The 27,819-nt window shown below is 31.9% G+C and overlaps 2 protein-coding genes and 1 long non-coding RNA gene across 6 annotated transcripts in view; all 3 read right to left on the bottom strand.

The window, feature by feature from the left end:
- The window catches only part of LOC127718988 (low-density lipoprotein receptor-like), an 82,227-nt gene extending 80,174 nt beyond the window's left edge, over positions 1-2,053 (bottom strand). For 2 of the 3 annotated variants that reach the window (XR_007990076.1, XM_052225069.1), the window contains exons 1-2: positions 1,897-2,053; positions 359-430 (exon numbers count right to left, since the gene is read on the bottom strand). Coding sequence is in view for 1 of the 3 variants with exons in the window: in XM_052225069.1 (XP_052081029.1) it covers positions 359-419 (61 nt within the window). In the remaining 2 variants the exon portion in view is untranslated. The remainder of the gene's footprint in view (positions 1-358; positions 431-1,896) is intronic. The other variant, XR_007990078.1, reaches the window with a different exon arrangement.
- A 7,338-nt stretch (positions 2,054-9,391) lies between these two features.
- Positions 9,392-15,037, bottom strand: LOC127719010 (uncharacterized). The gene is made up of 2 exons (XR_007990095.1): positions 13,277-15,037; positions 9,392-9,717 (listed from the first exon to the last, which is right to left on the bottom strand). It is a non-coding gene; the product is annotated as an uncharacterized LOC127719010 (long non-coding RNA).
- A 128-nt stretch (positions 15,038-15,165) lies between these two features.
- The window catches only part of LOC127718992 (low-density lipoprotein receptor-related protein 6-like), a 29,298-nt gene continuing 16,644 nt past the window's right edge, over positions 15,166-27,819 (bottom strand). Inside the window, exons 1-6 of one of the 2 annotated variants that reach the window (XR_007990081.1) lie at positions 24,356-24,440; positions 20,303-20,374; positions 19,288-19,462; positions 18,589-18,801; positions 17,497-17,615; positions 15,166-16,508 (exon numbers count right to left, since the gene is read on the bottom strand). Coding sequence is in view for 1 of the 2 variants with exons in the window: in XM_052225079.1 (XP_052081039.1) it covers positions 16,231-16,508; positions 17,497-17,615 (397 nt within the window). In the remaining variant the exon portion in view is untranslated. Of the gene's footprint in view, positions 16,509-17,496; positions 17,616-18,588; positions 18,802-19,287; positions 19,463-20,302; positions 20,375-24,355; positions 24,441-27,819 lie in introns of those variants that run through there. The other variant, XM_052225079.1, reaches the window with a different exon arrangement.

The raw sequence follows: 27,819 nt of genomic DNA, 5'->3' as shown, positions 1-27,819 counted from the left end.
GATACTACATGCTCACTTTCTATTACTACAGAGACCTGCAAAAAGGTTAAATAGCACGGTTATCATGTTTTTGCTTGTAAACCAAAACTTCGAATTAGAAAAAAAAAGGTAGAGAATTTAAAGATAGCAACGTCAAGTAGTTCATTCAACATTTTAAAACCAACAAAAACATGCATTCCTCCTCAGTTAGAGAGCCTCAAAGGTAGAAACTTTTAACTTGATACACACTTTGTGTTTTGCACTTGATATGAGGACAATGTGCTGTTTCGTGTGTATTGATTTTGACTCCTGACTATTTTGATTTCAGTGCCAATAATACTTTTCGTGAATAATATTGTTATACATTTAAATGTCTTACCTTGATTAATAAAGCAGACAAAAAGGAACATTTCAGACAATACCATCACATAACATTTCATATTGTTGTAAACTGCGTAAATACAAACTGGATTATTCAGCACCAAACATCATTTTTCATTAAAAAGAAGGTACCTGAAATACTTTTAAAATATAAGCTGCGTTATTTTTCAACAAAACACGCAATTTGTTCTTATAGAGATAACATGTTTTATAATAAGACGGAAACAATATGGAAACATTCAATTGATAAATTAAATAGAAAAAGGTACATATAGAAAGAAGACTTTATCAGATCAGAACCTATTTTCACATGAACAGTCATTATACTATATTCATAGTTGTGACATTTGTACACTGATAACATTGCTTTTTATTTGTTTCAGAGGATTCACAGTTATGGCAACTGATATGACAAAAACATAGATGGGAGCTCCGTGAGTGTGAACCTTGATGATGGTAAACCCAGGAAGCGCTACGGACTCATGCAATTTGTAAAGTGATGTTCTCATTTTTGACTATGTCTAAATATCAGAGGTTTTGAATATTCTTTGTCACTGTAAATGTTTATAAAATGTTCAGTTAGCAAAGCATATATCATTGTATTTGTAAATTGACATCGATTGGATTGATAATATACATAATGCATTTAAGTATTCGTGAAATCCTTTTGAAAACACAGTTGTATATACTCTTTCATAGCTAGTGTCTAGTTGGAATTATCAGTACCATCATTTTGCATTTAGGTTGTGTTCAGAGAATATCATATTTTTTGAGTGATTTTAGTAGAAGAAGACTGTGTTTATTAATTAACTGCATTAATGGTTTTAGATTTTCACTCATTTGGAAACGATTGAAGGTTTTGTAAACAAATTACGATTCCATACTGTTTTCGAACTTAATGTTTGTTTCGCTCCTTTCGGTTCATTCTTATGTTCTCATAAAAAATCAAAAGAAAGCATTATTTTATCATGTTTATGTGTTGGTCCTTCACCTTTCCGTGTGTTTTTCGTAGATATCTATTTTCAAATTTAACCAATTGTTGAACTCAATCCTTGTACGACAATATATATAGTTTAAGTAAACAAGTATCAGTTTACTGTCGCGATTCTATCTTTTTTATGTTAATTAAAAATGTATTGTCACGGGGACATTTAAATGTATGACTGAATCCATATAATTTTCTTCTGTATACAACTGGGTCAGACATTTACTTTTCTTTGTTAAATAAACCGACACGAACACTTTTATCTTTTATATTAACAGCGATATTTTTTTTTTAAATGGACTAATGACAAATAAGTAAACAGACAATTCCGTGTCCGAATTACAATGAGTTTTTGCGGTCGTCACAAAATTTGACACCCAGTTCTTTAAAATTGCATCAGATAAAAATGCATTTGTCATGCGTTATGAGAAATCGACGTTGATATTTTGATATTAGACCCCGGGGATACTGTGGACATGTATATTTCGTTTTTAAATTAATGAGCATAACTAAGATAAAAGTAAAAACAGCTTTTCATATGTATAACTTACCAAATCTCTTTGTCAACGTTCTTAAGTTATAATTTCCACACGATACATAAGTTTCGAATTTATATAATTACTATTGCACTGGATTTTTAAAGTGAACCAGTCATTAGCCTGATTTGACAAACATCAATGCACTTCAGTAATTTTCAGTGTATTTCCGTTTACGTCATACTGTAAGAAAAGATGTGAAATTGAAATAAACGATTTGTGTAGATTCATTATATAATTACGATACATGTTTGGTTGACCTTTTTTTTTCAAACATTATGCCTTATTCAATATTTGATGAAAACTACAGATTTCTCTATATGCAATTTTGCTTCTCTTTGTTGACATACCTTTTTGTTTTTATAATGATTAGGATTATAACACAATGTTGACTACTATACCCCTATTTGTTGCATTTTTACTTTGTTTTGTTATGTTCAATAATTATTTGACTTTCTTACGAGTGAGAGGTTTAGCTAGCTATAAAACCAGGTTTAATCCACCATTTTCTACATAAGGAGATGCCTGTACAAAGTCAGGAATATGACAGTTGTTTTCCATTCGTTTGATGTGTTTGAGCTTTTGATTTTGCCATTTGATAATTTAGGGTATTTCCGTTTTAAATTTTCCTTTGAGTTCGGTATTTTTGTTATTTTACTTTTATAGTATACCAATGACTTGTAAATGACAAATTAAACTAATAAGTTTCAACTGTTTTACTTATCATATGCCAATTTTTATATTGTTACAATGCATATGAATTATCAAAGAAAGTGATGAAGTAAAAATTTAAGAAAGTGCCACTTTGAGGAATGTGAGTTAATATCTATTTTTGTCTACACCATATTTGTGTCAGACTTAGTCGACCCCTGGTGAAGATTTAAACGCTATCAAACACCGAATCTTTCAATATCACCAAGCGGCAAATGAAAGCCACCCTTACGTTGACAAAGGGAAACAAATATGATTTTTTGTTTAGTTATGATTGTTTTTATACAGGTTTTACTTTATAAATTATGTAAGGGCTGACCCTTTGACTACTGCGCAAATGAAACGGTTGAAACTATCAGTCCGGAGGGTATCACCAGCCCAGTAGTCAGTACTTCGGTACTGACATGATTTATATCAAATCTTTCTAAAATTCTCCGTTTATAAATTTTGAAATTATAAAGAACTAAGGTTTCAACTCCCTTCGGCAAAGTTGACTTTAGATGGATTTGGCTATTTTTTTAGGTACTGTTTGGCCATCTTGCTCTTCAACTGTTTCGGTTCTTATACATCCTCAGCTTTCAAATATTCGACTTTGAACGCTCCTGATAAGGGTAAATCCAGAAAAGCGCTTCGGACGCATGACATTAATAATGTGCTGTTTTCATTTGTATTTTAGGTCTAAGGTTGCATAAATGTTGTCGAAATGTCGCTATGTTCGTTTTTTACTGAACAAAACAGTAACAGTCCAAATGGGTTAATACAGACCATAAATATATTTCTTCTTTGAATTTCTTAATATTTTGTAATTTTTATAGCCTTTTATAACTTACTGTACGATAAGGGTCTAGCGCATTATCGAAATGCTATTATTTAAGAAAAGTTATAATAATAATTATCAAGATGTCTTTGGCTATTTGATGCTTTTCTTTGTAGGATGAAAGCACTCAGTACTGCATCTCTTGATCTTTGCCATAGAAACAAAACAAAATTACCTAGATCATTTGCATTAACCCATCCTACACATGGATGATATTCTGTTCTCTGTTGTCCAACTCAAAATTGTCTTGCAGGAACATCATCCCTGAATACCTGCAATAAAAACTTCAATGTCATCATTATCAGATGTTTTAGGTTCAGATAGTATTTCCAAGTATTTAATTGTTGCTACTATGTATCTAAATTGTTCTAAGTCATTGTTACCTGGTTGGCTGAAAATAAACTGTTTTAGATTTCCATCAAGGCATTGCATGTTTATTTGTTTATGGTTTTTTATTTCTCTTGCTACTCGTCATATGTAAAGTATTTAGCTTGATCATACAGCCATGAAGTGATGCTGTACACTTAAGAATGGTGTAGGATGCTCCTGTGGCTTGCCAAAGTTTCTCTTGTTTTGTCATTTCAATGCGTTTGAGGTGTTCTATGTTTTCCAGAAAGAGTTCTTGTTTGCGGTTTCTGTCCGATCCATATTTTATGAGATTAAATGGTGTAGTCTTAGTCGATTAAGAGGGGATGTGTTACCATATATTGCGATCAATTTCTGTTCTAATGGTCTCTCGCTGATCGTTGTTAAAATTATCCAAAATTTACTAATTGTTTTCTCATTAGAAGTTGACAGATGATACCTGTTCCTTTATATCATGCTTCATAGGATATGGCTGGGAGTTGGGAGGGAACAATGTGTTATGTTTACTGTTACAACTTGTTTATCTTTCTAATCCCTTTATATCATGCTTCATAGGATATGGCTGGGAGTTGGGAGGGAACAGTGTATTATGTTTACTGTTACAACTTGTTTATCTTTCTAATCCCTTTATATAATGCTTCATAGGATATGTCTGGGAGTTGGGAGGGAACAGTGTATTATGTTTACTGTTACAACTTGTTTATCTTTCTAATCCCTTTATATCATGCTTCATAGGATATGGCTGGGAGTTGGGAGGGAACAATGTGTTATGTTTACTGTTACAACTTGTTTATACTTCTAATCCCTTTATATCATGCTTCATAGGATATGGCTGGGAGTTGGGAGGGAACAATGTGTTATGTTTACTGTTACAACTTGTTTATCTTTCTAATCCCTTTATATCATGCTTCATAGGATATGGCTGGGAGTTGGGAGGGAACAGTGTATTATGTTTACTGTTACAACTTGTTTATCTTTCTAATCCCTTTATATCATGCTTCATAGGATATGGCTGGGAGTTGGGAGGGAACAATGTGTTATGTTTACTGTTACAACTTGTTTATCTTTCTAATCCCTTTATATCATGCTTCATAGGATATGGCTGGGAGTTGGGAGGGAACAGTGTATTATGTTTACTGTTACAACTTGTTTATCTTTCTAATCCCTTTATATCATGCTTCATAGGATATGGCTGGGAGTTGGGAGGGAACAATGTGTTATGTTTACTGTTACAACTTGTTTATCTTTCTAATCCCTTTATATCATGCTTCATAGGATATGGCTGGGAGTTGGGAGGGATCAATGTGTTATGTTTACTGTTACAACTTGTTTATCTTTCTAATCCCTTTATATCATGCTTCATAGGATATGGCTGGGAGTTGGGAGGGAACAGTGTATTATGTTTACTGTTACAACTTGTTTATCTTTCTAATCCCTTTATATCATGCTTCATAGGATATGGCTGGGAGTTGGGAGGGAACAATGTGTTATGTTTACTGTTACAACTTGTTTATCTTTCTAATCCCTTTATATCATGCTTCATAGGATATGGCTGGGAGTTGGGAGGGAACAGTGTATTATGTTTACTGTTACAACTTGTTTATCTTTCTAATCCCTTTATATTATGCTTCATAGGATATGGCTGGGAGTTGGGAGGGAACAATGTGTTATGTTTACTGTTACAACTTGTTTATCTTTCTAATCCCTTTATATCATGCTTCATAGGATATGGCTGGGAGTTGGGAGGGAACAATGTGTTATGTTTACTGTTACAACTTGTTTATCTTTCTAATCCCTTTATATCATGCTTCATAGGATATGGCTGGGAGTTGGGAGGGAACAATGTATTATGTTTACTGTTACAACTTGTTTATCTTTCTAATCCCTTTATATCATGCTTCATAGGATATGGCTGGGAGTTGGGAGGGAACAATGTGTTATGTTTACTGTTACAACTTGTTTATCTTTCTAATCCCTTTATATCATGCTTCATAGGATATGGCTGGGAGTTGGGAGGAAACAATGTGTTATGTTTACTGTTACAACTTGTTTATCCTTCTAATCCCTGTGTATCATGCCTTGTGGTTTAGAAAATATCAACTGTCAAGGTATTATTTCCTATGCACTGTAAATATTCCTACAGAATTTTATTTAGAATCAAATTGTTATTGATGTTTTTTTTTTCTTTTTTCAGTATTCTCGTTTTCTAAGCTTCTGTTCACTCTTTGCTTGACATTGCCTTTGCTTTCGAAGAAATAGCAAAGGGGCAAACTATGTCATGCTCACGGAATTAACTTGTTAAAGAAAGAAAATTGTAAACATCATAAAAAAAAATATTTATCTTGCATAACTTTAATATACAATTATGGCCCGTAGAGAAGTTGAATATCCAAAATCGTCAACACGAAAAGGTTAATTCACTGAGGGCGCAGCCCGAAGTGAAATAATCTATTAGAGTTGACAATTTTGGATATTCATCGCTTCTAAACGGGCCACAATTGTTTTATTATACCGAACTAAAAGTGGAAGGGCCTTTTGAAACATTGAAAAGCACGTAACCTACTGTATCATAACAAACGCAAGTAAACGTTCAACAGAAATTTGTGTCTTAGAATTTCTCATATGTAAAACAAAGGTAGAATCTTTTTGTGAAACATTGATGACCCTGAAAAGGACTGTTTATAAGAGATATCCTCGGCACTAGATGCATTTCCAAAGCCTTGTTTTACTTCCTGTAACTTGAAGTTGAACGTTGCCATTTTGTTTACTTACTTCTGTGACGTCATTTTCAAGGGAGATAACACGTGTACAAATCATGAAACTCAAAAGGTTATTCATTGGTGAATAATAGGGTTATTCAACGCTGGTGTACATTTTTAGGGTTCTTCGTCCCTCCTTGCAATAAAATCATAATTAACTGAATTATTCTATGTCACGTGACAACGTGTAACCTAATAGAATTGTTTATAATATATGTAAGGTATAATAATATTTGTTGTTTATAAGTCCTTTGTTGGTGAAAGCAAGATGATTACAGTTTTGGCAAGTGACAATTTTGTTGATATCTCACAAAACATGTTTAACTCCGCCGGATTATTGCGCCTGTCCCAAGTTAACCTCTAGCCTTTGTTAGTAATGTGTGTTCCTTTTTTTATTTTGTTTGGCTGTATGTTTCGGAGTTAAGTGTGGCGTTCATTGTTCTGAAATTGTAAACATTATGATTTAGGGGTCTGTCCACCTCCGGTTAGTGGATTTGGTCCATGCGTTGACGACACATAGGTGACCTTGTGCTGTTTTCTGCTCTTTGGTTAGGTTGCTGTATCTTTGACACATTCCATATTGTCATTCTCTTTTCTATCATAATTTTGTTATAGTTTAATCTTGATATAATTTATTTGTGATCGTTTGGTTTCGCATAATTCGGATTAACTGAACTATTTTTTAGAATGTTTATACATTGAAAATCTACTTTGCTTGATATGAATAAAATTAAATCCCTGGACTAAAGACTCGGATAAAACAAAACAAATGAACAAACAATGTATATACAGCAAGAGAACCACTGACAACATATTTAATGGACTTAATATCCAACTGACAGACCGACAAATATACCGAACACATCTAGAGGGCAAAACATAGTCTTTAACATATATTGAACACTAAATCAAAAGTAGTTTATAAAGAAATAGGGCAGACGTAGCCCTTTGTTTCACACCATGAACATTTTAAAAGTCTTTCAACCTTATTACAGTTATGTGTTTTACAAGGGTCACCGGTCCTTCACCTTTCATCTGATACCTTAATCACTAAAATATATACTATCTAGTTTTAAATTTACACATATGCGTAGGAACTATTTTGTTTAAAATATGTACTACTTTCCAGTTTTTCTTTGACCGGACCCGATTTGGTGGAGTTACATCTTACAAAGTCTGTTTAAGTAGTTTTTGCCAAGAATTCCGCTCACGCCGGTTCCTGAGGCTATTTTAAACTTGCAGTGATGTGAAAGTTTTTTGCTCCGTGTTGAAGGCCTTACAGTGACTTTGAGATGAAGAATAGGAATTAAAAGTGCTGTACCTTTTGGTTTTTTGTGTGTTTTGGAGTGCATGTGCTGATTTTGTGTCATGGATGGATACCCCATATTCTTTGTTTTTCTGTTCACATATCGAAGCTTCTGGTGTTTACTCTATGCATGAGTGGATATTACTGTGTGCTTAGAATAATGAAACATTAAATGAAGGTCTATTGATAACTCAAACCACAATCTAGATACATTTCAATAATGATGAGTTTTTTGGTTAAAAAGAGAATAAACCAGATGTGCCAAATCTATCTTATAAGTAAAACGATGTTTTTACCTTCAGAAACAAATACATGCCTTTTGGTATGCACAACAGTTCAAGAAATATCAAATTTGCAATATTCTTGATTGGGTGGACCGGCTGGTCCCTGATTCCCACTTCCCTACCCTCTAACTCCCACTTTTCTCTCAATTTACTCCCGATTCCCTCCTCCCCAGCTACTCCCACTTCCCTTTAGCCCCTTACTCCCAGACAAGAATTGGTAAAAAATGATCACCAGAATATCCCTATGTTTACTCCACCTCTTCCCGCCCTTCATTCTTATATTCTGATTTCCCTGTCCTCCCCTCATTCTTATACAGTCAACAAAAGTAACGATACACAAGTTTGAACTCAAATTTATTATAAAATATAATAAATAGGAAAAACTTTTAAATTATCCAATAAAAAACATTCATCTGCAAAGCAAATGCATATGATTAAAAGAATCAAATTGGAAAGTGAGAAAATACCGTGTTATTGAACACTGGGATCAAATTTATTTTGCGGAAAATGATGACAAAAGTCGGCACTTAATTTCAAAGATGAGAATTAAGTATTCAAATATCTGCAAAGGCATTCAAAATTTTAAGCAAACCATGTTTAAGTTTACAATTCTAAGTTCTAATGTCGAATTTTTGTGAAAATACGATTTTTGAAATAGCAAAAATTGCAAAAAAAAATGCGTATTTGCCTTAAATCAATGGTTTTGATAAGAAAATAGCAGTCTGTAAATATGATACCAATTGGACAATTATTTACCTTGATACAGTGTATCCAGTTTCATTATATATGGAAAATACATTGACTTTATCGTTTCTTTTGTTGACTAGTATTTTATGAAAGGCCTTCAAAAAATATATAATGGTTAAGAACTGTGTTGCTTCATGAATGAAATTATAATTAATGTTTATATTTTGCAATCATATAAATGAATGTCAATGTCTATACATTTCCGTTTTTTACCCTGAGAGCGAATCATATCCATGTAAAATTAGCCTTTTGCCTCATTCACAGAAACAATACAACAATGTGCGATAACATGTTAGTTCTGTCAGTATCGAAAACATTCGAATGTGGTATGAGACCATCGACTGGATTCTCTACTTAAAACGTGGAACCAGTTTTGCTAGCACAGAATAACTTAAATCATCTAACTGTACATGTAGTAACAGTATAGAATAGAATATTATATCGCAAAGGATCAGACGAATTATAGTATTTTGAAATTGGTACCGTTTGCATGTTTATCTGGAAGAAAAAAGTATGAACATATTGTTGGGTGAATTATATTAGAAAGACATGTTATTTCATTTGCAACATATATATAGTTTTTTAAATCTTGAGTTCTCGGCTGATCTCCAATTTCAATTTAATATTAGCTCATACTTTTTATGCATGTCTCATCTTCTTCAAAATCAAACGAAACAAATCAATAGTTCCTTTCTTGTGGACATTGTTCTGAATAATAGAATTATCAAATTCATATTGTAAACATATGTCCTCAGTCTCTCCAAATAACTCCAAACATAAAGCTCGACCTGTCATTTATTGCAATAGTCTCTATTTTTCTTGTTGTTTTGGCGACACACATGAATTCTGAAGAAAACAAATACATTATTTTACTTAACGGTTCATTCAAAAGACTTTCTACATGATAACATTATTTATATATACATAAAGGTGTTACATGTTGTTATCTTTGCATTTTATGGTATTAAAAAATACTCCATTTGTCTTAGGTACGAATGTCCAATCAGTTGCATTTTAAAACGTTCGATTTTGCATAAAATGTAATCAGTTATTTTTCTTTTCTTTTCTTTATTATTAATTCTAAATTATATTGGTTTTCCCAGAAAACACTAAATAACTATGGCAATACAAATTCTTAACTGCAAACTATATTATTCACTTGCGATTAAAAAAGAGGCCAAAGATACCAAAGGAACGTCAAACTTTAAACATTAAACATTTTCAATACACCTTTGGAACGGGCATTACTCCTTTTTATTTATTACAAATGAATAACACTTGTTTTCCTACTTTGAACACTTTAATAGGACTATATGTTTGATTTATTTTTTCACATTTCAAAGAAACACGATAATTTCGTGAGGCAGCAAATCCTTTTTGACCAATGTGTATTGTAATACCGTATCTAAAAGGTGTGTTTGCATCGATTTTTTTTTCTCGATTTTTTTTTACGAACATTTCAGTCATATATGTATGAAAGTTTTAGACGTTCTTTTTGAAGTTCAGGAAAGAAATGTGTCAGACTTCCAATTATAATCGGAAGGTTCACGTGAAGTAATTCATTATTCGAATGCATTAAGTGTTAATAGATAAAAATAAATACAACCTGATACTTTAAATATGTAATGCATCTGACTCGCTGTTGTGCATTTACCTTAATTAGAAACGCCCTACATTAAAAGATGACAGCTGTTGATTCTTATATTTCTGGAGTTATATGACTGAAAGGTATTTTTAAAACCATCCTAAGTCATCTTTTTTTAAGTTACGCTTAAAACCAAACTTTTTAAAGCCTAGAATATACAAATTCTAAAAAATGTTTATGACCAAAAGGAACCAACAATGTTAGGGACATTATTCTACATACAGTCATTGTAGTTCGATGGCAAAAAGTACCATACTTGATCTATTTTTTTATAGTCTTTCTTGTAAATATTCTGTCAAAGCTGATGATACTTAGACAAAACAAACACCTCATTGAGCACAGAGACAGGTTCCCACTAATGACAAGATTCAATACACCTTTTTGTTCAATTGTACTCCAATCACCCCCAGTTTTTTGGTTCGTGTTGCTTAGTCTATAGGTTGCACTTTGTAAATACAGCTGTTTCTCAAACCACGCCTCTTTTGGTGAGATATATAATATTCATAGATATGTTAATTTGTTAACGTACTGGTTCCCATTTATGATCTCTGTGTTTCATTTCATAGAGACATCACTTGGGAATGTAACCAGTATAGAAAAACATGGTAGCGCCTAAATTTTTATTCTTAGGAGGTCCAAAAATGGAGGTAAGGGTAGTATAGAATTTTAGTATAAGTTTAAACTCTTAGAAGTTCAGGGCATATAAATGTTGAAAATATGCCGCACAGCCCTATATTTTGACCTTTGAATAAAATAGTAGTGCATATAAACTTTCCTTTCTAGGATATTATTTTTCACGAAACTTCATAGTAAAAGTGTCACAGTTTTAGCCGCAAAGGGAGTTCCTATGGGAAATTGCATTGTCTATATTTACAGAATTGCAACCTATATAGGGTTAGAAATTAGAACATACAGAATTTCACAAAATCTTGTTTATCTCAGAGATTTTTAAGTATTTAACTCAAATATGAAGTTTTATAAATATTTCATGAAGATTGAAAAAATCCTGGGCCTAAACTATAATGAGTCAGCATAAATTCACAGTTTACAGTATTCATTGTTTACTTAAAGCCCTGAATAAAAAATAAATTCATAATATATGCCTATTTGTAATTTAAATTGTTTAGAAGTGCTTATATTTACTCTTTGCAGTCATTGCAACTCATTGACCCTTCTTAAATATTTTTGGTGGGGTGTTTTTGTCCTGTCGATAACCCAAAAGTAAGCCGTAACACCTGAATGTGCTTTTTTGTGACTGCGGCATAAAAAGTACAAGCTAGAATTAGAAAAAGACCTCAATAAAACTAACAATAGTGTGTTCTATCCTCAATATGTACCAATTATTCCACATTGCTAGAAACAGGGAAAAAAATTAGGAAATGTATGGCCCCAGGGGCAAAAAACAGAGAAAAATGCCTCCCCCTGGGTCATAAAACAGATAATTTAACTTCTAAATGCTATGCTTTTATTATTTTAAAGGTCTTTTGTAAGGAAAACAATAATGCTAGGAAGTTATGCAAAAATCAGATGTAAGCAGTCATTTCTATCAAACTTTTAGTGAATGTATGCACCAGACTGATATCTTCATAAATACAACTTGTGCAAATATGGCTTTGTTTAAACACTTGTAATTCATATATTAACTAACTTATGTTAGATATATGGTTAGGGATGATACTGTTGTAATATGAATTCTAAACTGACCATTTGAGGCAGAAATTGTGAACTTTCATTGACAAATAGGCATACAGTAAGATGTGGACTGGAGACACAGGCAGGATTGGATACTTTGTATAATCTTGAATGTTGGAATGATTAACTACTAAACATTACATTTATAGTATTTTAAAATGCTTTCAATTTGTTATCAGAATAGTTTCAAACAGGTTTTAGACAGTTAATGTCAGAAAACATGCACATAGGGTAAGCTGGCAATTATTAAAGTCTTGTTTTCAAATTATTTAAATAATTGAAACAGGGGTAGGGGTATACAATGTACTGTAAAAGGAAACTGAGAGTATATGCAGTGATTTCTTTAAGGCTATAATTCTGATAAATAAGTATTGTTTTGAGAAAAAGTGTTTTTAGAGAGTTTTCTATTTGAATAAATGTTTGTATAGGTTGCACTTTGTAAATACAGCTGTTTCTCAAACCACGCCTCTTTTCGGGAGATATATAATATTCATAGATATGTTAATTTGTTAACGTACTGGTTCCCATTTATGATCTCTGTGTTTCATTTCATAGAGACATCACTTGGGAATGTAACCAGTATAGAAAAACATGGTAGCGCCTAAATTTTAATTCTTAGGAGGCCCAAAAATGGAAGTAAGGGTAGTATAGAATTTTAGTATAAGTTTAAACTCTTAGAAGTTCAGGGCATATAAATGTTGAAAATATGCCGCACAGCCCTATATTTTGACCTTTGAATAAAGTAGTAGTGCATATAAACTTTCCTTTCTAGGATATTATTTTCCACGAAACTTCATAGTAAAAGTGTCACAGTTTTAGCCGCAAAGGGAGTTCCTATGGGAAATTGCATTGTCTATATTTACAGAATTGCAACCTTTAGTTTTCTATGTTCTGTCTTGTGTACTATTATTTGTCTGTTTGACTTTTTATTTTTTAGCCATGGCGTTGTCAGTTTATTTTCGATCTATGAGTTTGACTGTTCCTCTGGTATCTTTCGCCCCTCTCTCTTCTAACTAATTCTTTCGAAATATGTTGATCATTTGTGAAGTGTACAACCGTTAAACTCACCATAAATTCGATTTTTTATATCCGTTTTTAGTTTATCAAAGATGTACCACGCATTCCTTTTTGATACTGCCGGTCTTGTTTAGTTTATAATCGTTTAGTTTCCTTTAAGTAATACATTTCTGATTTACTTGTCACTTGTGTTTATCCCATGAAATACAATCAAATAAAAACATCTAACACAAAGCAACTTCATTGATTTATATAACTGCACTGAAGTTTACAATGGCGAATAATAAAGACACTTTCATTGAAACACCCTTTTTTTTACAATTAATTGTTATGTTCTGTGATGTATGTTAAAAAAAACAACAAACAACAAACTGATATCCTTTTAAAAGAATTTAAAACTTAAACGACCGTTTCGATTTCAGCATAATTTGCAAATGTCAAGTCTTGTGCGGAAAGTTGGTTTTGTTTGTTTATACAATAGTGTTCCAACATTTTGCATTTGTTCAATCTCGTTCTCTTCAATAGTTTATCAGATAATTGAATATTTTGTGTTTTTTATAGATAAAAAAAAAGTCTGTCCATTAACAACACATACCTGTATTGCCTGCCGGCAAATTGTATGAATAATTCTAAGTTTGTAGCGGAGGATAAGGCTAACATGTTAATGTAAGACTTGATATGACGTATCGTTTATTGCACATTCTGTAAAGAGCTGTTCAGATCAAATATAGTTTCCTTATACTTTTTTTTTTAATTTTTTCCATTGTTCCAGGAACAACTTTCATCTTTTCAACTTACTAAAGCTCAGTTATTAGTGTTTGAGAATTAGATACATCAAAAGTCGTATGATCTAGAGACCTACCGATTGCAACTGCTTCCTTAATGTCAGACTTTGATTAAATAATCCCGCTGCATTTGTTTGCACCTGTCCTAAGTCAGGATACTGTTTCAGTGGTTGTCGTATGTTGATATGGTTCTTAAGTGTTTCTCGTTTCTCGTTTTTTATATAGATTAGACTGTTGGTTTTCCTGTTTGAATTGTTTTACACTTGTCATTTTGGGGCCCTTTATAGCTTGCTGTTCGGTGTGAGCCAAGGCTCCGTGTTGAAGGCCGTACTTTGACCTATAATTGTTTACTTTTTACAAATTGTGACTTGGATGGAGAGTTTCTCATTGGTATTCATACTACATCTTCTTATTTGTATATAGTATGGAACGCTTAGACCCTTGACATATTGTCCGTTTTGAATTCATCTGTGTTAATACTATTTTCTTATATTTCATAGACATTCGTGCAGAATTAACAAATTGGTTTGGATAGAAATAATCCTACTCACCATTGCAAGTCAGTATACACACAGCGGTTCAAATAGAATAACTGATTATATATCAAAACACATTATCTATGCTAAAAGAAACTAAGAAAACACTATAATTGAATAGCTTTTTTTGGGGGGTCTTTTGTTGAGTCTTTTATAGACCAAACGCGCGTCTGGAGTACACAAATAAAATCCTGGTATCTAAGATGAGTTTATTGATTGTCAACATGTTCTTTCATGAAACATTAAAACTGTATTAATCATAAGACTACTTTGCATGAATGATAATTTTTTTTTGAATTTGTTTATACAAAGAAATGTCACACAATAAACATAGTACTATTAATTAGTGTATTGTTAAGCATGCATAATTCGTATAATTGCAAAGCGATAGTATTAATGCAAAGGAATACAATACAACAATAACATGTGACCTTTTGTTTTTATTTTTGAACATTCAAATACGAAATTAATGAAGAATTTTGATCTGTTTTGTAGGGTCTTATAACAACTCAATTTTCAAATAGTTACAGACTTTGCAAGGAGATTTTTCAACCCGAAATAGGTTAACAGATGTATTGATATTCATTTGTATAAGGTTGATTTCTATCCGATGCAGCTCATGTTTTAGTAATGATAACGTATCACACTTAATTCAAGGAGTACATCAGCTGTTTTTATAATACGATTTATCCTGTACGACTGTCGTATTATAACATATTTATACACGGTATTAATTATTCTACTGAACATTTGCTCATGCGCAGACAGTGATAAATATTCGAGTGTTGCTCGTTAGATGCAGTACCTGTTTATAGAACATCACACTGGCTAAGTTCAAAATGTAGTATAAAAAACGAAGATTGTGTTACGTAATAACGTAACGCTTTTGATAGTGTAACATGCAATTTCTAGAGATACTGGTAACTAGCCCATTTTAATAAACAATTGTTACGAGTTTCAACAATTATCTTCATACCAAGATTCTTCATACAAGTTGTCAAAACATTGTTGTCAATATAACAAAATTCTATACGATTGTCATACAATTTAGAGGGTTAACTAGCTATACAACCAAGTTTAATCCACCATTTTCTGCATAAGGAAATGCCTGTATGAAACCAGGAATAAAACAATTGTTTTCTATTCGTTTGATGTGTTTAAGCTTTAGATTTCACAATTTGATAAGGGACTTTCCGTTTTGAATTTTCCCTGGAGTTCGGTATTTTTGTTATGTTACTTTGTTAGTATTTAGTAAAAAAAAAAATGCATGGATGAAAACAGCGATCAGTTAAGCTAGCAAGTACACATATTTACATAATTGAGAAAAAGTAAATAAAGAATGTGAAAACATAATTGTGTTAAATAATACATTTCCTGCCGAATATCAAACCAAATGAACATAAGCACTGCTAACTGTAAAATTAATGCTAAAACACATTGATGAATCATTACAATAAGAAATATAAAACGTAATCTACTTCAATGAGATACTCCATCGTCGTTTGTCTAAAATTAATTATATTACTATATGCAGTGAATTATCTTAATTCATTCAATTGTTAATCAATTTAAAATTAAGAAATATAAACCTGTTTTAAATTTCTATTTTTAACAAAATTTAGATTTATCACTTAAAAATACTTTTCATAAATCCTTTTTAAAAACAATTAGAATATCGAATATATTAAGTATACGTACGTATTTCATGGTTTTCATCATGAATAAATACACTATATATTATTCCTGTATTATTGTAAATGACATGCGCTGATACTCCTGGTGTCACATTAAGTAAAGAATTACCATTTGCACAGTACACGTTGCCTCGGTACACATGGATATCTTGGTTTTTATTGTTTGTATTTGTGTTTAAAACCGTTATGACACTACTTCCATTTAATGTTGATGATTTCAAGAATCCATTATTGAATTCCATCCAATAAAGGCGATCTTTATCATTATCTAATGAAGAAAAAAAAATTCGGCCGATTACATGAATGTGACAACGATTTGAAAACAATCTTATTGTACCAAACATAGTATACTTCGATTTATATGAATACATTCAAACAGACTGTGTTTCCAATTCCTTGTCCGGTTAATCCAAGGCACTGATATTCAATAAATATGTCTTCAGATGATCATATCAAAATAGGCGTTAGATACCAAAAGGGAAAATATTTTTTTAAGTCATAAAGAGTCAACAACACCATGGCAAAAAAACAAAAATAACACACATATCTGCAGGAACATTAATATACAAAACGATACCTGGAAAAGTAAAGACTGAAAACACGAATATAACAATCAACCATGGGTTTTCTTAGATGTTGCGGAAATGAAAGCAGTGGTTGTATTCAGATAACGACATTCTACAATCTATTTTTAAACTTAAAAGTGAATGGTGATAGAACATGTTTGAATGACACAAGTATTAAAAAAAAACCCATCAAAGATGACATGCTTAAAATTCTATTTGACAAACACGCATGCTTCTAAAAAAAATCCAGTCCAATGTTTTACCAGTCCAATTATCCGGTAATCAAATTAACTGCTTTTACATAATTTGATTGCATTTATTTGAAGTATCGAAATATATTTATCAATGTGTTTATTACAAAACAATGTGACAATCACCTTGGTTTTACAAGGGGTTGTTTATTTGTGTGTGTCTTTCACCTGCCAGGTACACATAATTCGTATAAATATTACAAAATAGTGGATTATCATAATCATAGTAAAGTATAAATAAACATATATTTTGTGTACATGGGCAGTTGGATGCGTGAAATATTAAAGTACAGTCAGTTCTATTTCTACAAAAACCGTAAAAACATTAGTTATCAAATTTCAAGGGATCATCCTTATTTTGTAATGTATGGTTAAAATGATTATGTGACAAATTATATCGCATTTCCGTTGTTAGTGTTATTATTTTAAGACAGCATACCAATGCTCATACCAGTAACTAGTTCTGATTGAATATTTATGATTGTTTGATTTTCAGAATCGTTAAGTTTCAATCGCCTAATTGATTTGTTTGTACCATCCGTACTGTAATACAGCCATCTGAAATTTAAATAAATAAAACGATGATGGCCTGAAGTAAAACAGTAAATATATGTGTAGCATTCTGACATAGGGAAGAACGACTGAAATCGATACCTCAAAGGTTTTACCGTCACCAACACCAATTCGTTGAGTAAAACAATATGTCGTGACTCTAGGTTTTACAGTCTTAGATCCTAAAATACAATTATAATCGTCTCACTGATTCCTGATTAAATATGTTGACTGAGTGTGGATTCGAATGGCAGGCTAAACATGCCTAGCAAGAGACGTATTTCCTGTCGATACACAAAGTCTCGGTCTTTTTGGAATTCATGAGATTCCCTCAGTTTTTGTAGGCTACCTTGATTTGTTTTGTTAAAGGATTGATTTGATTTGAAACTACCGTTATCTTAAGCAATACACTGCCTTCATTAGACATGTCAGGTAATTTCTTCAATTATAGGGTTTCGTTCAATATTATCAGATATGACAAAGAACATTATGAATAGATAGTAGCTATACAAATACAGGGAAATAGTACGATAGGGACATTATATGTCGCGAAAAAGGCGGTTCGAACAATGCTTGTTAATATCGAAGGGGATATTGCGACTCAACATATCTTTCTGTCTGCAATTGGAAAATGATAAAAGAGTAACACAACGGATAATTTTGCAATGATACAAAAAAATGCTCTTTTGTAACACTATTATTGTAAATAGAAATAAGAAGATTTGGTATGAGTGACAATGAGACAACTCTCCATCCAAGTCACGATGTGTAAAAAGTAAACAATTATAGGTCAAAGTACGGCCTTCAACACGGAGCCTTAGCTTACACCGATCAGCAAGCTATAAAAAGCCCAAAATGACTAGTGTAAAACAATTCATATAGGAAAACCAACGGTCTAATCTATATAAAAAACTACGTTGATATGTTATTTGATAGCTATTTTCAGTTTAACGTGTTTTTGTAATTTTCTAATACAAACCTGTTCCGATAATCAAATGTGAGAGCAAAGAGTGGATCGTCCTTCAATATAACTAATTTTAGTGATCCATCTAAATTACATCTACAAAGTTTCCCGGTGGATCGTTCTGTCCAATACACATGGTTATATAAAGGGTCAATCACCAATCCTACTGGCCTGCTTGCAAAAGTAACAGGTACTAAATCCGTCGTTTGTCCTGGTGGATATCGAAATCTTAAAGAACCAAAAATTATAAACAAATGTGTAAACTATAACGATATATAATTGCATTCTTGAATAAGCGTTGAAACAAAAATTTAACTTCGTCAGCTATGCAAATATTTAAAAAGAAATGGTTATGCTTCAATTCTAGAATTCAAGTGTTTATGCCGTCTTACCATCAAAGCAATAATAGTACTTACCTTAAACATGTAATATGATATTCCGTAATGTTACATTATGCAATTAATTAGTGATACTAGTCTAAATATGGTAGGTAATGAATATCTCCACTTTTGAAAACCGTTTAACACTTGCATTTTTCCAACTTAATTTGTTTAAGCCACATTTTGAGCATGTACGGTACTATAGAATATGCAAACCTTCCACATAGTACTGTGTTGTTAAAGCTAGTATGGTTAAAATTAGTCTCAATGGTATTCAAAATATTGTCTGCTTATAGTTAAAGTAACTAAAAAATGGTCATCAACCTCTTCATACCTTTGTATATCATTTTTTGTATATCTCGAAAAATATATATATCCATTTCTATAATCATAGTCTACAGAATAGATAAAGCTCTGAAGGTCAGTCTGAAGTTCCAATTCTTCTCCATTTTGCAAGTTAAGTTCTTTGATAGTACCATAAGTCGAAATGATAAGCTTATTTTGAAAACCTGAAATTGAAATTCAACAAATATCCACTGTTAATTTTACAACTTGTCAATAGTTTGTTGCAACATGAAGTCAAAAATATTCATTCACAACTGCTATCTATGCATTAGTTATCATTTAAATCAAAAGCATTTGGCCCATACTCTTATATTATTACATAATAAAATAGTGATCAGAATTACAAGAGAAAACAAGAAAAACGAATGAAATCGTTATAAATGTAACAACGTATTGCGTATCTCTTTTTACACTAGACGCAGACTAATTTATCATCTCACAGAATCTTTGAGGATTGCTGATAGTAATTTGTCCTTGATCAAGATTTATATATACATATCAATATCAACAGATAGACGTGGATTTAAGCAAGAGTTTCTTATATAAAGATGCTTCTAATATATTTATAACGAAGGACTATTTTTTTATATTGTATGTGTATCAGAAATTTTTATATATGATACACTGATTTGAAAAATTATTGAGAAGTTTTGAATTTATTAATTTGCGTAATGCTTAATAGCACATTCACAAAAATTACACATTGAATAGGACAAACAGAAACAGAGAGAGAGAGAGAGAGAGAGAGAGAGAGAGAGAGAGAGAGAGAGAGAGAGAGAGAATGAAAGAGAGAGAGAAATACAACAGAAATATTCAGTACGACTAGGTATAAGAAACAGGATAAACATATACGATTTTTACAACTTGATAAAATGAATTTGTAGTCCGTATCGTTAAACAAACATGCAATACTAAATACAGTCACTAACAAACTATGATTGTCATATTATCCTTATATTTATATAAAAAAACTTATGCTGTTTAAAATTATGTTCATTACTTACCTTGACATCTTAAGCAGAGGCAAATAATCAATTCAGAGATAGTCAACATATCTTTTAACATCTTGTTGCAATCTACAGAGCATTGAAAAGCTATTAATAGTATTATCTTTTTTTATTTTTAAATTACTGATCTATTGTTGTTGTTTTTGTTGTATGTACATGTCGTTTAATGTTGACGTATAATTTTGTGAGAAGTTTCTTATTTAATCGAATCATTTAATAAAAGTCTCATCAACTGACTGTGTTTGTATTGGTCCTTTAAAAAATTCTCGATCAGCTGCATTAGCCCTCGATTCTTCGTGTGCTGGGGCCTATACAGCTTACCTGGAATCTATAATAGGACCAATACAAAAACACCCAGTTAATGGTCTTGAAAAAGAACAACTTCACATTCCAAGGAGAACACTATTTACAGACAAATGGCACTGCTATGGGTACTAAAATGGCTCCATCTTATGCCAAAATATTCATGGGTAAAGTTGAAAAGCAACTGCTGGAGTGCTCCATCGAAAAACCGCTTTCCTGGTATCGATTCATTGATGACGTTGACATGAAATTGGACAAGGGAGACCAAGAATTACAAACTTTTATAACAAATGCTAACAATCAACACCCTACCATCAAATTCACCCATGAAACATCTAATTCTACCATAAACTTCCTTGATACATCTAGCACCCTCTCTGTAGGTATAATAAACACAGATATATACTCTAAACCTACAGATACTCATCAATACTTGTCGCCTGAAAGTTGCCATCCTCCACACTGCGAAGAGCATTCCATACAGCCAAGCTCTCAGAATAAGGCGAATCTGCTCCTCTGAAGACACTGCAAAACAACGTCTGGGGCAGCTCAAAGGACATTTGAAAAGAAGGGGATATACACACAAAAACATCAAAAATAGTTTTCGAAAAGCGGAATCCATCCCCAGAAGCAGTCTGCTAACTTACAAAGAAAAACAGAAAAGTAAAAGAATCCCATGTGTGCTCACCTACAATCCATGCCTGAGAAATAGTTTCAAGACCATTCGTGATCATTGGACAGCAATCGAGAAACATTCTAAGTTATCCAAAATCTTTCCTGAGCCTCCCATGATTGCCTTCAAACAACCGAACAGCCTGAGAAATATACTTGTCCGTGCTGTCCTTTCCAAACCTAACCATACTGTAGGTAATAGCCAGCCTTGTGGGGATAAGCGCTGCAAATGTTGCAACCAATTGCAGCATTCATCAACATTTCACAGTAAGACCACAGAAAAGACATACAAGATCTTCTGCAATGTCAACTGCAAAAGCTCAAACGTGATTTACGTTCTTGAGTGTCCTATATGTGGTCTCCAATATGTTGGTGAATCTATGCAGCCATTTCACAAACGCCTTAATGGCCACAGGAGTGACCTCACAAAAAAACCGTATATTCCTGTCAGCCAACACTTCAGGTTACCAGATCACAATCTGAAAGATTTTGATCACATGAAGATCCTTGTGATCGAACAGGATTGTACATGGCAAAATAGGCAAAGAGAGAATCGGGAGAAGTTTTGGATAAAAACAATGGGTGTCCTCCATCCAGAGGGAATCAATAGAAAGAAATAATTAAATTTACAGTCTAATGTTTATATTATGATATTCAGGATTTTGGATTAAAATCAATCGACCAAAACTTACCTGTATTATTACTGATCTATGTTTACACCTTATACATTATATATCAGTATTGTTAAAACTTTCAACACTGAGGAAGGCCATTTGTTGAGCCGAAATATTTGCAATTATTGTATAATTTATATCATCTGTTCAGTTTTTCCATCTTTGTGCGATGATATTCAACACTTTTCAGTGTTTTGTTTTCCATCTATTTATCGGTATTGTTACACAATCTTTTAGACTCATATAATTTTCCCTGTTTGTGTAGTATTGTCAATTTTGATGATCCAATACCTATTAAGTTTACTGGTTGGTAGATTCTTATAGACTCTATATATATATATATATATATATACATATGCGTGATAAATGAACAACCAGCGGTTAGTTGTGTTGTTAATTAAAACTTTACGTAAATTAGTACACAACAAAATTTGAAAGCAATCATATAACGTTGTTCTGTTGATACTAAACAATATGACTAATACTTCTAAAATAAAGAGTATCACATCGATATTTGTTTGCACAATAACTGATATAGGTGATTGCAACGTTTGTCATATGTTTTTTTTTTTTTTTGTGCTCCTTTACATTGATTACTGTCCTTGAAAGAGATAAACTTCCTCCTTGCACAATACACCATTCACTATAACAGTATGCACCATGCACCTTTACAAATATCAATTATATCTTACACCATACGTCAGGCAAAATTAATCTCAGTTGAACTTTTGGTCATATAGCTCTTAATGTTTCTCTTTATTTATACATGCATGGCTTTCAACGTGTTTTGTAACGATTTGAAACGGAAATTTCCCACAGCCTTTTTGATTGTTACCCCTCTTTCGCATATCCATTGATCAATCATCAAAACGCAGATAATAACATAGTAAGAAAGCTACTTTATATTTGCTAGATAACATAATTTGATTACGCAAAGATTAAGTAGTTTGACAAGACATCAGATATTAAATCAATATTGACAAAGATGCATCGTTACTGCGAAAAGACAAATTCAAATATCTATTCCTGTACCTGATTCACGGTAAATTTCTCAGTTTAATCGAATAATTAGAGTCATTTAATAAAAATGTCATGAACTGACTGTTTCTATATTGGCAATGTAAAAGATTCTCGATCAGCTGTATATGCCCCTCCCAGTCTTCGAGTCTTGGGGTCAATACAATTAACCTCGAATCTATAACAGGGCCAATACAAAAATAGCCAGTTAATGACACTATATTATAGACATGCGTGATCAATGAACAACCAGTAGTATGTTGTGTTGTTTATTAAAACTACACGAACATAAGCACACAACACAACTTGAACATTTCGATATTTCTTTTCACCATAACCGAATAAGGATGATTGCCATATGTATTATGTGCCTCTTCATTGATAATTGTCATTGAATGAAATGAACATCCGCTTACACCATGCACCATTCCCTTTATCCTCATACACATTCAAAAATAGCAATTACATCATGTCCCATAGATCAGGCAAAATTGATCTGAGTTTGCATTTTGGTTTTATAGCTCCTATTATTTAGGTTTAAGCGTTTCTGATGAAGAAAGTCGCTTCCGGAATTTATAAAATGGTATTTCCATTTTGCACAGTACACCATGCACCTTTACACCATATCATTCTAAATACAACTTACAAGCCCTTATACTATATCCCTTACATAAGAAAATGGACAGTTGTTTTCCACTCGTTTGAAGTGTTTGAGCTTTTGATTTTGCCAATTGTAAAGTGATTTTCCGTTTCGAATTTTCCTTGGAGTTCGGTATTTTTGTTGTTTTACTTTTCACTTTCCCCTCTAAAATGTGAATCATACATGATTGACACCTTTCAAAATTATCCGCTGAAATGTTTAAAGAAATTGGAAATTTGAATACATCTTTTATTAGACGAACAGAAATATATACACCATAAAACATTCCTCATTTGCCTTACACAATACATCATACATTATTAGGCCAAACACCATTACATGCACGTTTTATTTGGAAGTTTACACCCGTCCATAATTGGATGGTTGTTTGCTTATGTGTTTACTGTAATGTTTTTCCATGCCATCACCGTTTATTCTACATTACCCTAAAACGTAAGCATGAATTCGTGTGTACCGTTCTAATCATAAACGGATTTTCTTTTCGGCAATTCTAATCTCATTTTTTCGGTTAAATCGACATAAAACAGGACAGGGACAGTGTTCATCAAACAAAATGTTTTGTATGAAAGCGAGCTCTGCATGATTTGATCACTATTCCATTCTAAACATGTGTGACAATAACTGTCAATTTCCTGAGTGTATTAAAATGACATAGTAAGAATTTAATTATCATAATCCGCTTAATGTTAAAATGATTATAGATATTATATATTTATAACTTACCAGATTTCCTTATGAATAGATTTGTCGTTTGCAGTTTGCATAATTAAACTGAGAAAATGTAAATCAAAACATACCAGTACCTCTCGTTAAATCAAGAGTACAAATGACACAGACAATAGGTTATAATATGGATAACTTACAGTACTTTTAAATGAACGTCTATGAATGTAATACAAACACATAGTAGGCTGTCATTCATAACTTGCTCTTGATCTTCCTTTTTGATTAGGCCTTTAAACCATATTTGATTCGAGCGTCATTGATCAGTCTTTTGAAGACGAAACGAACGTCTGGTTTACAAAATAATAGGCTGGTATCTTTGAAGAGTTTTTTTCTTTAATTTAGTAAAACTTATGACGACTACCGTAATAAATAAAAACAAAAAAAAAAACAACTGAATAAAAGTATTAATCGAAATATACCATTATAGTGGATGACCTTTAGTGAAATGAGAAAAATAGTATTCGTCAGAGAGACGGCAATCTAAAAAATAAAATAAAAAAATACCGAACTCCAAGGGAAATTCAAAACGGAAATTCCCTTATTAAATTGTAAACTCAAAAGCTCATAAACATCAAACGAATGTAAAACAACTGTCATATTCCTTATGTAGAAAATGGTTGATTAAATATAGTTTATAGCTGGCTAAACCTCTCACATGTATGACAGTAGCTTAAAATTCCGTTATATTGACAACAATGTGTGAGCAAAACAAACAGACATAATAGGTAAAAATGTCAAACATTGGGGTCCAACAGTCAACATTGTGTTATAATGTTAATCTTCTAAAAAATTATGTCAACAAAGAAAAACAAAATATCATATAGAAAAAGCACATTAACAGTACCACAAAATAGTTCCTTAGATATAAAACAAATGTTTCTTCATTTTGTTTCTTCGTCCCTTAGGTAAACCGTAGGTAAACATATGCATGATATACGAGAGAATTGTTAAGGAAATGTTTACACACATACGATCAAAACTAAAGAATGATGTGTTTGGGTAAATGCACAAGTAAACTAACGGAATATGTTTATATCGATAAATTATAAAAACGTGTACATTTTTACAATCGTTTTGATATTATGTTAATTTATTAATCCAAACCATGCAAACATTGAATGAAAACGTTTGATTATTTTAGTCGGAAATATTAGTTGTGATTTGTTAACGTTTTTTACAAGTTATGCATATGCGAAGGAAATGTTGTATTATCAAACATCAATTTACTGATAGGTTTTAATAAACACGATATATTGATTGTCGGGGATAGATATTGGGTTATAACTGGCAACTCCTTAATATTCGACAGAGGAAAGTCATATGAAAATTCCATTGATAAAAATGAATAGCTGTTCCTTTAAACAAATAAGCACATACATTAAAAAAAAATTGACTGGTGTTGAAACATTCACTTAAAGAAAACGCTCGATATCATGTGTACATAATTTTGTAAATCGGCAACTACTTTTTCGTTAAATTTTCACAAAGTAAAATGTTTAGACTATAATGCACAAAACATTGATACCGTGACGAAGAATGATCGAGGTCACATTTCAAACAAATGGATGACAATTATTATCATAAACAAAAAGCAATTACCCATTTTCTTATCTTTGCAATCCTGGTAGAGCGTATGCAAATTATATTAAGTGTAAAGATATTGCGGTTCATAGACGATGGATGTTTATTGAATGGTAACATATTAATAAATACGACTAATTTAATTACTGTTTTCCAAAATGTTGAAAAGGTTATTTTCCTGTTAAATGTGTAGAGCAACGTCAGCATGTGAATAATCGTCTGTTTTTTTTTTTTTAATTTTTGTACTGAGTTGCCACTTACGGGAATATGTATGAGCTTGCTTTTCTGTTCATGTGTAACTGTTCCTTAAGCGCAGTTATAGGTAAATGGTTATGCGGAGTTCTTTATGCATTTGACCGTTCTTATATCTTTTCGTTCTTACTTTCGCTTGTCGTATCGAAACCTTTAAAGAACATTTCAGTAAGATGATTATAAACCTATTAAGGAAAGTAATATATTAGATCATCGACAGGTTCTCACAGATCTTTACAAGACATAATCTAAGATAATTGTTTAAGTTATAGATAATGCATATTTTTAGGTTTTTCTTGTCTTAGAACACACCGAGTCGGTCTTTCTTTGGGCAATCCTGACACCCCGAGGTGTGTTCTACGACAGGAAAAACCTTAAAATATGCATTATCTGACTTATATACCGTCAAAAAAATATTGTTTTTATAAAGATTTGCAAAATTTAGCATCCTATTTTATCGATCACACTTAAGTGGGATATTCCTTTCTATTGCGTTCAGGTTTTAATACGCCCTACGGATAATTTAGAATGTGAAATAAAACTCACGAATTAATCTAGATATAAACCTTAGAAATTATTATCCATACACAATAAAAATATTACTGTATTTTTTTTGTCTGTTTGTAATGACATTTTATTGCGGAAAAGTGATTATGTTTTTAACAATTTTAATTGAATCGAATTAGATATTCAGAATGATTTTCTTTTGAATAGCAATTCATTTTTTTAACAGATAATCAGGATATAATTATATACCCTCCCCCCACCCGACCTCATTGTGAGGTACGTGAATGTTATTCAATAGAATATAAGAATATTGTATTAGTTAATCATTTGATAGAGTAAGAGATATACATAAATGTAAAAAAGTTAAGAACTGACACGAAGGGGGCACGAAATCGTGATACATGTACATGTTACACGAAAACGAATATCAATACATGTAGATCACAGTATGATTTCCTATTCAGTGTGTATCGTCCTGAACATGTATGAAATATTTGCCACTGGACGTTAAGTAGCCATCAATCAATCAACCTATTCAGTGTGAATTACACACGAATATGTTAAATCTGGCTTTATTTTAAAGTGTTATGAAAGTTTTAAATTAAAATTCATCTCGCATATATGATAATGTCTCTGTATTGAAGCGATAAATTAACAAAACTTCACATTATTTGTTTCCAAAATTAAAATTCGGGCAATGACGATTGTTTTTACACCTATCATAGATTGAACTTTAAAAAATAAATTCCAAAATCGGCAACAGAAACTATTAGACGAATATAATTTTGAAGTAAATTATAGTTTTCGTTTTTATCAAGGAAAATAATGACCTCACACAGGTCATTATTATTTTATGCCTTGGAGCATATTTCATTGAAACATGGTATCATCCTGGTTTATTCTTCGAAAGAATGCCCTATCGTTCTGAAAGAAAATAACTCCATATAGGTATATAATGGTAGATAGCAGCATTGGGACCATATAGGTATATAATGGTAGATAGCACCATTGGGACGTCAATCAGATATCATATTAAACATTCTGAGTTTTGGAGTTTTTTTTTATTAAGAGCACTAAAAGTATTTAAAACCGAAAATTCAATGTACAAGAATGTTCATCAT

Source organism: Mytilus californianus, unplaced genomic scaffold (genome assembly GCF_021869535.1).
Source record: "Mytilus californianus isolate M0D057914Y unplaced genomic scaffold, xbMytCali1.0.p SCAF_10, whole genome shotgun sequence".
Lineage (NCBI taxonomy): Eukaryota > Metazoa > Mollusca > Bivalvia > Mytilida > Mytilidae > Mytilus > Mytilus californianus.
This window is presented reverse-complemented; position numbering and strand designations above follow the sequence as displayed.